Here is a 14,735-nt window from a genome sequence, read left to right as displayed (position 1 = left end):
GAGAAACTCCTGCTGTTCCAGAAAGACCGAGCTCTCGGGAGTCTCCACCTCTCAGCTGATGGCCCTTCCTCCTCCTCCTGACTCACCACCTCCGCAGCCGCTAGGGCTCCTCTCCAGTGGCCAAAATACCACCTTCCAGGGCTGCCTTGCCCCCCCCACCTCAGTCCTTCCCCGACCTTCCAGAGTGGCCCACAGCCAGCAGGCCACTCACGGTGGACACTGTAACTCTGGTCTTGGAGCCCGTGCCGGCCACTGGCCCACACACTTCTCGAAGACTCTGCGCTGCTTCTGTCCAGTCCTTGTTCATTTGCTCACTCAGTGTCCTGTGGCCTGAACTGATGCCACATTTCGGGATTCCTGAAGATTCAAAAGGAGGGATCATGAGAGCACGGGAGAAAAGCTTAGAGGAGGAAAGGGCCTCAGCAAGCAGACACAGAATGAAGGCGGACGTGGAGAGCAGGCCCGGAAGCAAGGAACAGGAGAGCGAGGGTCACCTGCACGGGCCCCGAAAGCCAACTCACGTCTCCTTCTCAGAGACCTGGAACATAGGTCCCTCCTCTCTTCCTCCTGCCTGGACCAATAGCTTAGATGATCCCGGACTTAATCTGAAAGTGGTTAACCCCTTCCTTAACGGACTTAGTTCATGAGAATAAAATCACAGTAGCTCCAAAGAGGTTGACTGAACCAAGTTAGCCTTCCAGTAAGTTCTACCATCAGTAATGAAGGAGAAGGAATGGGAAGGCCAGTAACGGGATCTCTCCCTGGAAAGAGACCCCACCACCGTTCTGAGGGACTTTGCAGGTATTAACATGACAGTGATGGCTTCTTTCCTGTCACGTGCTCCCCGCCTGCCCCACACGGCAGTTCTACCGACATTGTCCCCTTTACATTCGTTTAGTCCTGACAACAGTCCTGCGGCAAGTGCTGCCAGCCCTGCTCTCGGAGAAGCAGCCCCATGCCCAGGTGGGTCCCTCATGCCGTCAGGCTATGAACGTGATTATTTGTCTCCAAAAACAAAATAGAGAAGGAACTCCAGAGCTGTGCAGGCGCATATGTGTGTGTGTGAGAGCGTGTGCATATGTGTGTCCACAGGGAGGAAGGTGGTGTTGGTGCAACGAACCTCTCTAACTGTAGCCTTGGTTTCTCTAGTGCTCCGTGACCTGCGGGGAAGGGACAGAGGTGAGGCAGGTCCTGTGCAGGGCCGGAGACCACTGCGCAGGGGAGAAGCCAGAGGCGGTCAGGGCCTGTCAGCTGCCCCCCTGTAACGGTACGTAGGACCCCGATCGGTCTCCCTGCTCTGGCCATGGTTTCTACACCTCAAAAGGCAGCATTTCAGGACCAGCTCTGGAAAGTGTTTGCTTGTCCGAAAGCAACCTGAGGAGCTCACCCCTGGGACACGCGCCTCATCGTCCTCTCCCAGATCCGCGTTCGAGGCTGTGCCCCACGCCCACGACGCCTCCGAACCCCCCCCCCCGCCCCCGGGCCACCCTGGGTCCTGTCCCGCGCGGACGCAGGGCTGAGGGCGCGTCGTGCCTGCGAGGCTGCCGTCGATTTGTTTTTCCAGCAGAAGCTACTCAGGTTCGCTCTGTGTCTTTATAAGTTCACATCACTGTAAAAGGCGTAATATCGCAGAAGGTTTTGAAATATTTTGCTGCAATTATCCAGCTCACACGAGGGGGATCGATGCCACGCGCGAAGCCATTTCCGTTCCCCCTGCGTCCCCCTCGGAGCCCTTCGGCGGGGGATTCCAGATCGGACTCCTTGCTCGCGTGCACGGATTCCAGAACGGACTCCTTGCTCGCGTGCACGGATTCCAGATCGGACTCCTTGCTCGCGTGCACGGATTCCAGATCGGACTCCTTGCTCGCGTGCACGGATTCCAGAACGGACTCCTAGCTCGCGTGCACGGATTCCAGATCGGACTCCTTGCTCGCGTGCACGGATTCCAGAACGGACTCCGTGCACATGTGCACGTGCACGCTCGCCTCGCCTCCCCCCTTGCCGCAGCGCAGGCGCGGGGCGCGTCTGAGACCGTGGAAGAGGTCCGGGATGGGGCCACCCCTGTCCCTGTCTCTCTTCCTCGTCTCCTGTGCTCTCCCGGTCTACATCCATCCGTCCCGCCTCACTCCGTATTTGCACTTGCTGCGCGGGTCTCCCTCCCGCCCCTGCGCTGCTGCGGCCTGGCTTCCTGGCTTGTCCCAGGCTGCCCCTGGCTCGCTTTCTCTGCGTCTCTCCCTGCGGTTCCACCTGCTCTTCTCTCTCTCTCTCTCCCTCCCTCCCCCTCCCCATTCCCCATCCTCATCCCCATCTCTTCCTTTGTTTCTGCACTTTTCTTCTCTTCTCTCTCCTTATCTCTTCCTTTCTCCTTTTTCCTTATTTCCCTGTTTCTCTCCCCGACGTCTGACCTCCCCAGCCTCTGTCTACCTCCTGCCTGTCCGTCTTCCTCCGTCTGTGTCTCTCCTTTACCCCCCCCCCCCCCCCCCCGCCCCTTGCTCCTCCGCAGGGTCCTCCTGCCCTTCCTCCCCGTCCTTGTCCCTCTGCCTTTCTCTCCCTCTCTGAGTCGGGATCCGTCCCCTCATCGGCCTCACTCCTGTCCCTCTCCTCTTGGTCCCTGGTCTTCCTCACCTTCTTTCTTTCTCTCTACGCCCATGTCTGCGCTCGGCCTGTGTCCGGCTCTCTTTCTTCCTGTCCCGCTGCGCCGGCTGCTGCGGGCTGTTCACTCCCTCTCTCCACCGTCCCTGTCCTCGGTCGCTGTCTCTGCCCACCTGACAGCTCCTTCCCCTGCTGCTGTTTCCTCACACTCCCTACTGCTGCCACCACAGACTTCCTCTCTTTTTTTCTTTTTTTTTTTTTTTTCTGAGCAGAGAGCCTGATGCGGGACTCGATCCCAGGACCCTGAGATCATGACCCGAGCCGAAGGCAGAGGCTTGACCCCCTGAGCCACACAGACTTCCTCTTAAATGCCATTTTCCTGGGTCTGTGCCTAATGACAGCTGGATGCTGCTGGGACAGTAGTGGGACTCGGAACTTATGAAGTTGACTTTTCATTGGCCTGAGGTGCTATTTTATCAAATGTCTTACATTTTTAAAAATTTTTTATTAACATATAATATATTATTTGCCCCAGGGGTACAGGTCTGTGAATCGCCAGGTTTACACACTTCACAGCACTCCCCATAGCACATACCCTCCCCAGTGTCCATAATCCCACCCCCTTCTCCCAACCCCCCCCCCCCAACCCTCAGTTTGTTTTGTGAGATTAAGAGTCACTTATGGCCTGTCTCCCTCCTAATCCCATCTTGTCTCATTTTTTCCTTCCCTACCCTCCACAACCCCCTGCCCTGCCTCTCAAAAATGTCTTTTTTCTTTTTTAATGAAATTTCAAGTCTTAAAGCTTATAAACCATTTCATTACAAATTTTCCTTTGAAATGTGTGGTAGCAAGATCAAGTATGGCCATGAGAGGGAGACAGAGGACTTAGATATTTAATCATTTTTCTCCGGAAAATACATTTGAAAGTTTAAAACACAAGACAAAGCCAACAGAAGAAACTTTACCCAGTGAGAAGCTGTAAGTTTACCGTTGTGATAATATTTTACTCATTTGTACTACCGTCAAGAGGCTAAAAATTTTGTGAGTAGACTTGACTGTTCTTAATAGTTGGTAAAGCATGTGCTTCTGCAAATATGCCCAACTGTCAGCAAGAATTGCTTGATTCTCTTCCTTTAGCTAAAAGAAATTCTTTTTAATTGCAAAACAGAGGTACAGATGAGATGGCATAATTACGTTAGGGATTCCACCATCTACTGCATTGCTCTGAAATCCAGGCCCAAGAGCCAATTCCATGAGGTCTAAAAGCCATAGGTTTCTATCACACTTTTTAATTAGTAATAATTTCCATCGGTCTCAGGGGCGCCTGTGTGGCTCAGTGGGTTAAAGCCTCTGCCTTCGGCTCAGGTCATGATCCCAGGGTCCTGGGATCGAGTCCCGCATCAAGCTCTCTGCTCAGCAGGGAGCCTGCTTCCTCCTCTCTCTGTCTGCCTCTCTGCCTACTTCTGATCTCTGTCTGTCAAATAAATAAATAAAATCTTTTTAAAAAAAATAATAATTCCCATCGGTCTCAAACTGCAATTAAAATCACATGACTTTTTGAGACCGCATGAAATACCCTTTTCCTGAACCTCTTACAATGATGTGGGCATAGAACAAGAAGGCCCAAAAGCTTCCTTAATTTTAGTGATTGATTTTGTCATGTGAACCCTTTCCCCAAGCCCCATTTTGATTGTACTAGTTCCTTGTTGCTGTTAAGCTCTTCCCATCTATCCTGAGACAAATTGCCATGAAGTGAATGTATCTCTATGGTCTTATCTGTTTTTTTTTTTTTTTCTCGGAATATCTCATCATTTTCCTCCTCGATACAGAAGCATATTCTGTCCGGCCCTAACTAGACCCGTGTTGTGAACTAGTTCTTGCAGTGCCAAGGTTTTCACACAGAGGGGGGGACTCCTACAGGAGCCCCTTCTCTAACACGGAGAGACGAGGTCATGCTTTGAAAGGGGGTTAGGGGTCAGAGGGAAAAGAGAGTACAGGGTCAAATAAAGTCCTCTCATCACAGGGTTTATTAAACATACAGGAAGAAGAAACTAATATCCTTATTTTAAGATACAGGCATAGAAAAAGTCATTCAGAAATAATAAGGGTATTTGAGGAGAAACTCATCAATGTGCCATGCAGACATTCACAACATAATTAGATGATTACCTTAGCTAATACACAATATTCAGATGTGTCATTCTATGTAGTAGATCTGTAAATGTCAGACAAACACAGGTCATTCCAAAATTGAAGGGGACATGCTGTTACTCTAATGGATAGTTTTATCATTGGTTTTAGAATTGGTAATCGGTAACAGATACAGGTGGTAATTTTAGCTCTCTCTTGGTCTTGCCAACTGTCCATTTTTTTCAAACTTTAGAAAGATTCTTTAATTTCCTTGGTAATTTATATACAGGTTCCTTACCTAGCCGTGAAGTATGACCCATTAATACTTTGTAATTTTAAATGATTCTAGTGTGTAAGTGCCACAGTTTCCAATTCTTTGTGCTTACGGATCCGGCATAGGATTAGTATCTCTTTGCGGTACTGTGTTTGTGGACTCTGCATGAGATGTGCCCTAAAATGGCTGAAAACAAATATAAATTCATGTGTCCATGAGCTCAACATTTGGAGTTTTTGAAATCTAATTCTTATAACCTGTACTTTAAAAAATTTAAAGATGGTAAAAAAAGTGTGCTCACACGTGTTTCAGCTGTTTTATGAGTCCTTTAGTACTTTTGAAAGTGTTATCAATTCAGTCAAATTGAATTTAAAAACTATGAATGATTCAAAAGAAAGTTGGCAGACTTGACCCAAATTTATGCTTTCAAATAATAAATAGTCTGAGAATATTCTGTAGTAAAAATGAAACTGTTACATTGACTGTGGATGTTACCTTGGTTTTCTTTTGGTAATATGTTTTTAAGATTTAATTTGTTCCCAACAGTCCTTAGAATTTATTTTGCCTTTTATTATTTATTATTATTATTTTTTTAAAGATTTATTTATTTATTTTGGAGAGAGAGAGAGGAAGGGAGAGGGACAGAGGGAGAGATAGAGAATCTCAAGCCGACTTCCCGCTGAGCGTGGAGCCTCACGCTGGGCTTGATCTCAACATCCTGAGATCATGACCTGAGCCAAAATCAAGAGTCAGATGCTTAACCAGCTGAGCCACCCAGGTGCCCCAGGATTTATTTTGATTTTAACTTAATGTAGACACTAATCTATTAGAAAGCTGGAAATACTATAAAGTTTAAAAAAAAGAAAAAAAAGAGAGAGATGTTTCTTTATATCCTAAAAAACATTTGTGCAAAATGAATCCTATTGTCTCATTCTAAAATCATATGTAGGTTCCTACTAGGAAGAGAAAAGTACCTTCAGTGTGCAGACTTGATGGAGATATTAAAATGGTGTTCAATTCCAGGGCTTGGCAGAGAAAAAGACTGCATATTTCAGTGAATTTATCTAAATGTTCATATTTGTTTATTGAGATGTAGTTGACACACAACATATTAGTTTCAGGTGTACCATATAATGACTTGATATTTTTACATGTTGCAACATGATCACAACCTGAAGTCTAGTTAATGTCTATCACTATGTATAATTATGAAATTATTTTTTCTTGCCATCAGAACTCTTAAGATCTATTCTCTTAGCAGTGTTTAAATATGTAATTCAGTATTATAAACTGATAAACTGTGGTCACCCCATGTACATTATAGGCCCATGACACTTATCACTGGAAATTTCTGCCTTTTGACCCCCTTCACCCATTTCACCCCCTCCCTAACGCCTGCCACTGCAACCACCAATCTGTTTGCTGTATCAAGGAGCTTTTGTCCCTAGATTCCACGTACAAGGGAGATCGTGTGCTACTTGTCCATCTCCGTCTGACTTACTTCATTTAACGTAAAATGGTCAACGTCCATCTATGTTGTACATGGCAAGATTTCATTCTTCTTTACATCTGAATAATATTACGTTATATAGATATACCACAGTTTCTTTCTCCATTCATCCATCCATTGGCGAGCAGTTAAGTTTTTTCCGTATCTTGGCTATTACAAATGAGGCTGCGGTCAACATGGGGGTGTGTGTGTATCTTTCCAAAAGAGTGTTTTCATTTTCTTCCGATACCTGCTTTTGGGACTTACCAAGTCATATAAAAATATGCTTATATTTTTAATTTTTGCAGGAGTATCCGTGCTGTTGTCCACCGTGGCTGTGCCACTCTCACCACTGACATTCACATTTTTTTTAAAGATTTTTATTCACCTATTTGACAGAGATCACAAGTAGGCAGAGAGAGAGAGAGAGAGAGAGAGGAGGAAGCAGGCTCCCTGGTGCGCAGAGAGCCCGATGGGGAACTGGATCCCAGGACCCGGGATCATGACCTGAGCCAAGGCAGTGGCTTTAACCCACTGAGCCCCGCAGGCGCCCCTGACATTCACATTTTTAATGCAAAGTCTCATTTGGACAACTCCAAGTCACATCGGAGTCTACTTAAAATTTTATATTCCGAAACAATTTCCGTTTCTCCCTTTCATTCTGCTTAGATGTATGTTTCATCCTGTCTTCTTTTATCCTCGGCAGATGAGCCGTGTTTGGGAGACAAGTCCATCTTCTGTCAGATGGAGGTGCTGGCGCGGTACTGCTCCATACCCGGCTATAACAAGCTGTGTTGTGAGTCGTGTAGCAAGCGCGGCACCACCCTGCCACCACCGTACCTTCCAGAAGCCGCTGAAACTCACGGGGATGCTGTCTTTAACCCTAGCGACCTCCCTGGATCTCTCCTGATGCCTACGTCCTCGGTCCCTCACCGTTCGGAGCCCCCTGCGGAGAGGAAGCGATCTCTGAGCAGGCTGCCTGCGGCGGGGGGTCCCAGGCCACACAGTAAACCCGATGGTTCTCACTTGCCCCAGAGGAGAGCTCCGCTAGCCGGGGGTAAGACTCTGAGACTGGTGTCCCCGGCCACCAGGAGCGACCCGCTCAGCTCCCCCGCAGAAGCGGCCGCGGCCCGCCTCCCCGTGGTCAGCGAGTCCCTGGATGCTGCTTCTCAGGCCAGAACCTCAAGGAAAGATGACAGAATCATTGACAAGACAGGTCCGGTCAGATCGGCTGCTTTGGAAAGATGAGAAAGCGAACCTCGAAGGCCAAAAAGCAGAGGAGAACCCGGACAGGCTCCCTCTCCCTGCGGTGCATACAGCTGGTTTCGAGTCCAGTCCCCGTGTTGAAAGTAAATCTCCGTAACTGTCAGCTCGTCTTGTCTGTGAGCGGAAGAGCGAAAAGTGCTGGTTCACTTTCTAGTTGCTTTCATCCACCTCTTGTTCTGCATGGACTCATTTGCCAGAAGTCATCGGAAGAAAGCACCAAAGATTATTAATAGAAGGAAAGTAAGTTGCTAAGTGTGTCGGTCCCTCTCTAATGCAGCAGAGGGCCTGGAAACAATTATGTATATCGGCGGATTTTTTTTTTTTAAGAAGTTACACTAAAAATAAAGAGGTGCCAACAGTTTACACTTTAACGAAATATTTTGGAAATGGAGCAAAAAATTCTTAGACTTGTATTCCTATTTATCTATATTAGAAGTATTGTATGAGCGAATTTGCAGCTGTTGTGTAAATATTGTATATTGCAGAAATCAGTATTATTTTAAGAGATGTGTTCTCAAATGATTGTTTACTATATTACATTTCTGGATGTTCTAGGTGCCTGTTGTTGAGTATTGCCTTATTTGATGTGCTATGGGTCGATTTTCGAAGCCGAATATTATGAACAAGAAGTTAGAATTGTAGCTACTGACAGTACAAAGGGTTTTTGTTGTGTGGTTTTGTCCGATCAACAGTGTGATACCTAAGTTACAGAAAAAGAAAAACCATACAATGCTGTGGACATACAGATCCCAGCTTCCCTCTTACCTCCCACTTTTTAAATAACAAAGATTAGGAAAGATCTGTTAGGCTACTAGTGGTCACAGGACCAGAGACTAGTGAGTCAGCCTAAGCAAGCCAAAATTATAACCCTCTTATCAGGATCTCAGTAGATACCACTGAAGTGTCCTGTGTTCTTGGGCTGATTTTTTCTTTTCCCTTTGTTGACATATGCAAACGGTTATACTCAACGTACTGTAAGAATGACAAAAGAAGAATGTTTCGAGATAATTTGCTTGTGTGTTGGTAGCTGAGAAAAGCATCATCGAACTAGAATTGACACCTGAGTGTAATAGGGCTTTGGGGCTTTGGAGGAAGATTCAAAAAAGTATTTGTCCGTGGTCGCAATATTTATTTTCTGCATGGTCCGTATTCAAATGTTCACAACCACGATGCATCTGACTGCAATCATGTGCTGGTAATTTCTGTCAGTGGTCACCTTACTCACAGTGAAGCCAGAAATGCTCTCTCCAGGGACTAGATGTAAAGTACTTGTATATAGAATTCAGAACTGAAGATATTTATTAAAAGTCGATTTTTTTTCTTGATAGTATTTTTATGTACTAAATATTTACGCTAATATCAATGGCATATTTTGGTAAACTAGAGAGACATCATTAGAGATGCACGTTTTGTGCCTGGAGGAGAAACTTAACCAAACAACGGCAACCAAATCAAAGAGCTAATTTGAAACAAAATTCGACCTCATGCAACCTTTTTGCATTTTTAAAGTAGCTGATACAAAGTTAATGACTTCTTCCCTTTGGATGGAACCTTAAATAGTATAGATCCAGATAGCTGTTTAATGAAAAAGGGAATTAGAAACATTTCTTTAAGTATATGAAAGAGGTAAATACTTAAAAGAAAAAAAGAAAAAGTGTTGTGAGCGCAATGTTCTTGAGGTCAGTTCCTGAACTGTGTTATGCAAACGAACTCGAGAGATGTCAGCCTCTCCGAGCACATCTGTGCAAGGATGTTTGCCTTTTAGCCACAGTAAACTCAGCTTCACCTACTGACTCTACCACTAAAGAATCTGCTACTTCGTGCAAGGCTTTTAAAGTTTAAAGGAATAAGCTGAATTCCAGACAGAAAAACAACCTCTGAGCCTCAAGTAGAAGTCATTTTTTTTTCCCCCTGAAAGCTTCCCCAGAATGAAATTCTCTCTAGTTTGCTTGCATATGTACGCATCTGGTCCACAGGAGAATGCAGAGAAAGACGGTCGCACACATACACCTCCCATGAAGATGTACATATTTCTTCTACTTCTCATTTTCGAGCTTCCTTTTCTGCGAAGCTAAAAACTCCCTTTTTATCCGAGTGTACACTACTGATGCTGTTTGTTGTATTGGGAGCACGTAGCAATAAAATGTTAACAAAATACAGACCTGGCTCTATCTAGATTCTATCACGAGGTTCGTTACTGAGTAATGGAAACTTACGTTCCTCCTACCAAGTTCAAATAGTGTCAAATTCATTGGCTCCTTGGACTTTCTCTGAAGAGGCTCAAATAAAGTGACAGTGTCTCCTAGCCTCACACCAAGGTGTATCATAACATTTTTCTATCATAAAAGAGAGACACTAGGAGCGGTGGCTCTGTGCTTAAATCCATCCCGCAGAGCTATGAAGATGCGGAGAGCAAAGGGCAGTAATGCTGGGACGTCCAAGGAGGGGAAGGGGGACTTCTGTCTTCTGAATGTGCCACCCCAGAGTGGTTTTTAAGGAGAAGCTGTCCAGCAGCTTTAGAATGCTTATTCCCTGAGGACTTCGGGGACTACGTGACATCTGACCCGGGAGTGGGGGCTAAAGCAGGGCAGCAAGGCTCAGGCGGGCGTGGGGGAGGTGTGGGGGGCTGGGGGGGCTTTGCTTATGTCACGGGGAGGCACTAGATTGCCATGGTCACTTTAAAGGGCAAAGGCAGGTTTGAACTGCACCTGTACCTCTATACCTGAATGACCCCGGGTAACCAGACTTAAGGTCAGTTTCCTCATCTTTTAAAATGGGAGGCAGGACTGTCGAACTTCAGTGCATAATTGCTGTCAGAAAGGAGAAAGTAAAGTTGTTAGCCTGGGGCTGACACCTAGGAGCTCTCAATAAATACTAAGTATCCTCATTGCCCTTATATTGTCCCCATCCTCCTCCTCATCTTCATCATGTGACCAAACCATAGCTTTCCTCTAGGTTTGTGATTCAAACCACAGCTGGTTTGAATCATGGTCACGGAGTCCTGTTAATGGTGGTAAAGAACATAGTTTGAGGAATCTAAAAACCACTTTAGGTTCTAAATAGGAGGGACAAACTCATTAAAAATTATCTCTAGTCAATGGTTTTGAAAAATTTTAGCTATGTCCACCTTCCCTTCATAAACAATAAGTAGTCAAACTAAAGAAAGACTGCTAATTCTCTATTTCTGTGCAGTAGTGAAATAGAAGCCAGTAGCGAAATAATGCTCCAGATTATTAGCAAATAAAATGTTTTCCATATATTTGCAATATACTTTGCAAAAATATCAAGTTATTCCTTTAAACATAGCTTATCATGAATAAGCTGCTTAAATATATGATATTTTAAAAAATCACTTGAAGAATGATGAAGAGTGGACAACCAAAAAGTATTTGTTACAATTGTTACAAAAGTACTGAAGATAATGGTAGTAAAAAGTAAAAGGTTAAAGCTACTTAAAATGCAATAAAATATAAAAACCACCCAAGGGTGGGTAGGCTTTGTCAATACATCAATTAGTATTAGAAAACATTCCTTTTGGGCTCTGATATGTGAGAAACTTAATTTGAGCTAGAGACATTATTAATTAAAATTAATAAAAATTAATTAAAATACTGCCTACCAAGCAAAGGCATAATCTAAAATGAATTTGCCATCAAAAACACAAATTCTAAAATAAACCAAAGTGCTATCAATTTCCCCAAAAATCATCAGAAAGTTCACCTCGGTATTTGAATTGCTTCCTAAATTCCCCCATCCTGGTAAGTGGCAGGAGCCTAAAAAGTTGCCCATCTACTTCCCGGCAGCACTAGGCTTCCTTGTAGGAGTGCCGACGACACTGACTCTGCCTTTGGTCCTCGGTCTTGGCCGCCCCTCGCACGCAGGTGGCACCACTTTAGATAACTACCCTGTGACCTCACCCCTGTGCGCCTCGCTCCATAAAAGCTGGAGGTTAAGGTCCGGATAGGGGCGAAGGATAGGAGTGCTGTCTGATTGCCCGGTGGTCTGACCGCTGCCGGATTGTCCCTGTCTGTAAGTTACCCTGGATAAAACTCTGAATGCCATGGGGGATGAGGGGGGGGCTTCCTTCTCTTTCTGGTATTGTAGTGCCTTCTCAGTCTGGAGGATTCACTACTGACCCTTCTCCACCTTCTAACAATTGGTTACTCTGCTGGGTACCGAGAAAGAAACAAGCATGAGAGACAGGGCTGAGCAGTGGAAAGCCCTTTGCTTCTGGGGGAGCTCCCAAGCTGGCCAGTCACTGCCATATGGAGACACGTGGCCAGGTCTTTTGAGCAGTTTGGACAATTACTTGTGCATGGGGATGCCCTAAAAATACCTGTGGGATTGCTGGCTATGCCCCGTCGGAAACTGGTAGAGAAGCAGAAGGGTCGAGAAGAGGTGGCAGCTCAGGTGTCCTGACTGTGGGGTCCTGGGAAGATGATATCGAAGACCGTATCTTACTGTCTGCTGGGGCACATATGGGACCTGGGTGTCTGTTCTTGCTCTGTGCTCTGGTAGCCCATCACTACTGTAGTCTCTTGGTCGCTGACTTCAGGACAGCCTAAAAAATCCATCAAAAGGGAAATAAACAGGTTGAAACACAGGAAAAACCAAAGGATATTGTTCATAGTAAAATGGTAGAAAGGGGGCCCACCCCTTTCTTGCCACAGTTGTGGCAAGAGCTAGCATTACCTGGAACCCTGTGAGAGAATCTAGACAACCCAATCTGGTCTTGGTAAACCTAAAGAAGACATTGCCTAAGGGGGAGCAGTTTATGCCCTTGAAGGAAGTCTCCAAAAGCCAGGGGTGTTTCAGAGTGCCCCTCCAACAAGGAGGAATTTCAGGGGTGGATATGCCCTAACCCTAGAGACTGGGGTTAGGCCAATGTCACCCTTCAGTGCATGCCATGGGGAGACAGCCAGAGGCCCCATGGTGACTTAACCATTTATTGGTCTAGCTCTAAATAACAGACCATACAGCTCTAATAAACAGTGTTGCTGAATGCACACCTCTCTTTGGGAGCTCCCGCAAAGTTCCAGGGAGACCTAAAGGCTATTTATGGTCATGGGGACAGAGTAGCAAGGCCGAACTAATTCCTACCTACAGATCTGAAGGCTCCCTCCCTGCTGTTCTGTTATATATTTCCCCCATTTCTGAGTATAATTTGGGCACCGATGTTTTACAGGATCTGGCTCTAACTGCAGTGACCGGCCAGTTCAGCTTGGGTATCTCAGTAGTGAAACCCATCCTCATGCGTCGTGCAAAAATGGGAACCCAGGCCTCTGCTGGTTTCCCAGAGAATAACACAAGTACAGGGCCTGGGAGTGTGAATGCCAGATGGGGGCTGTGAATTAGATGTAAGTTCATATCCACAAGGGTTTAGATGGGACTTGTGGCGATGACAAAATGGGAAATCAATTATTATTTCTTTTTTAACGTTTTTACTTCAATTCCAGTTTTGTCCTACAGTGGTTTCCTACTTTCAGGTGGCAGTTCAGTGATTCTGCATTTCCGTGCATCAGCTGGCGCTCTTCACAAGTGCCCTCCTTAATCCCCATCACCTACCTCCCCCGTCTCACCCCCCCCCCTTGCCTCGAGGTTCCAAAAGACTCTGTTCTCCTTATAACATGACACCGCTGGAAACCCTGGTTACATTACCAAGGCTTTGAGTGGAATGTTGGGTTTGAGAGAGACTTGCCTAGGCTCAGATAGGACCCGGCAGCTTTAAGGAACTAAGGTTGACTTTATGGAGCCTACGATGGCCCTGGGGAAAAACTGGCTTGATTTTTTGCTTCTGTGATTCCCAGGAACCTTACTAGGCGAATAAGGAAGGTCACTTTCTGGCAGGTTTGGGAATCTCCAGCTATTCTGAGGGAACTCAAGAAGAGCGGGAGTAACCCATACCTAGAAGTACTGCAGGTGAGTCTGATTTGGCTTTGCTCTTAACCTTGACAGATGATTAAACGCTCCTTGTGAAGTTCCTATGAGAAGTCCCAGTGTCCTGAGCATGTTATGAAGGCGGCACACACATGAGTTCTGTCTTTCCACATGGTCAGCTTTATTCAATCATAAGGCAAGGCTTGCATAATTGTAGAGCCAGTTCAGGATTCCAAACTCAGTGACCTTTTCTTGCACATCACACAAAGCAAAGCGTTAGTCTCACAACAAACTAGAACAAGGGGTAGGAAGTCAACGAACCAAACGTGAAGTCAGTCTGTGAGCACGCAGCTGGGACGAGGACCTGGTCTGCTCAAAGCCCGCTGTTGGCACCTGCTGCTTATTACCTGCCAAGGGGTGAGGGATCTGTGTTCCACTCAGAGATCAGTGGGCAGAGATCAGTGGACAGAGACTCGGGCAGCAGTTGGTGGGGCTTGTGTTGGTTTCGGACATACCTGGTCTTAACTCAACAGCCCTGGCTGGTTGTGTCACTGCTTGACATGTGTGACTCCATCGTGCTCTCTCTACGTTCCACCCTGGGATTCCTCATGACTAACCTGTAAGGGTCATGCAGGAATCACATAGGTCTTAAACCAGGTCAACAGAGTTATTCTGCTAATGTGGGCAAAGGCAAAGATAAGGCATTTAATCATGAATTCAATTAAAAAAAACCCAAAAATCAAATTTCAAGTACTATGAAATGTCATCAGACCTCATAAGATGAAAATCTACACCAAATCAAAGCTAGTTAAAAGAAACTGAATCAAATAAAGGTTAATCAATGTAGAGAAAAGCAAAATTAAGGACTAAATTTTAAAATTCCAACTCGTTACATCTAATAAGAATTAAGTCAAAAAGAGAGAAGAAAAACTAAATCTAAATTTAAGGTAAGTTAATAGATCAACAAAGCAATCAAATAAATGAAATGAAAATCACATTGCCTAATATAGGTAGATCAAGATCCAAAAATATACATGGAATCTTCAACATGGGCTGCAGTACATCCAGAAAAAAATGGCAAAGGTATAGTTAATCATAGTCTTTGTG

The 14,735-nt window shown here is 45.5% G+C and overlaps 1 protein-coding gene across 1 annotated transcript in view; it reads left to right on the top strand.

Annotated features, from left to right (window-relative positions):
- ADAMTS3 (ADAM metallopeptidase with thrombospondin type 1 motif 3) overlaps nucleotides 1–9,910 on the top strand; it is a 251,730-nt gene extending 241,820 nt beyond the window's left edge. The window contains exons 21-22 of the mRNA XM_045079854.1: nucleotides 1,150–1,267; nucleotides 7,192–9,910. Coding sequence (XP_044935789.1) covers nucleotides 1,150–1,267; nucleotides 7,192–7,733 — 660 coding nt within the window. The 3' untranslated portion in view covers nucleotides 7,734–9,910. The remainder of the gene's footprint in view (nucleotides 1–1,149; nucleotides 1,268–7,191) is intronic.
- Nucleotides 9,911–14,735: the final 4,825 nt, after the last annotated feature.

Source organism: Mustela putorius, unplaced genomic scaffold, assembly GCF_011764305.1.
Source record: "Mustela putorius furo isolate JIRA1106 unplaced genomic scaffold, ASM1176430v1.1 tig00000430_pilon_pilon_pilon, whole genome shotgun sequence".
Lineage (NCBI taxonomy): Eukaryota > Metazoa > Chordata > Mammalia > Carnivora > Mustelidae > Mustela > Mustela putorius.
Note: the sequence above shows the minus strand (reverse complement) of the source record. Positions and strands in the feature narration are given on the sequence as shown.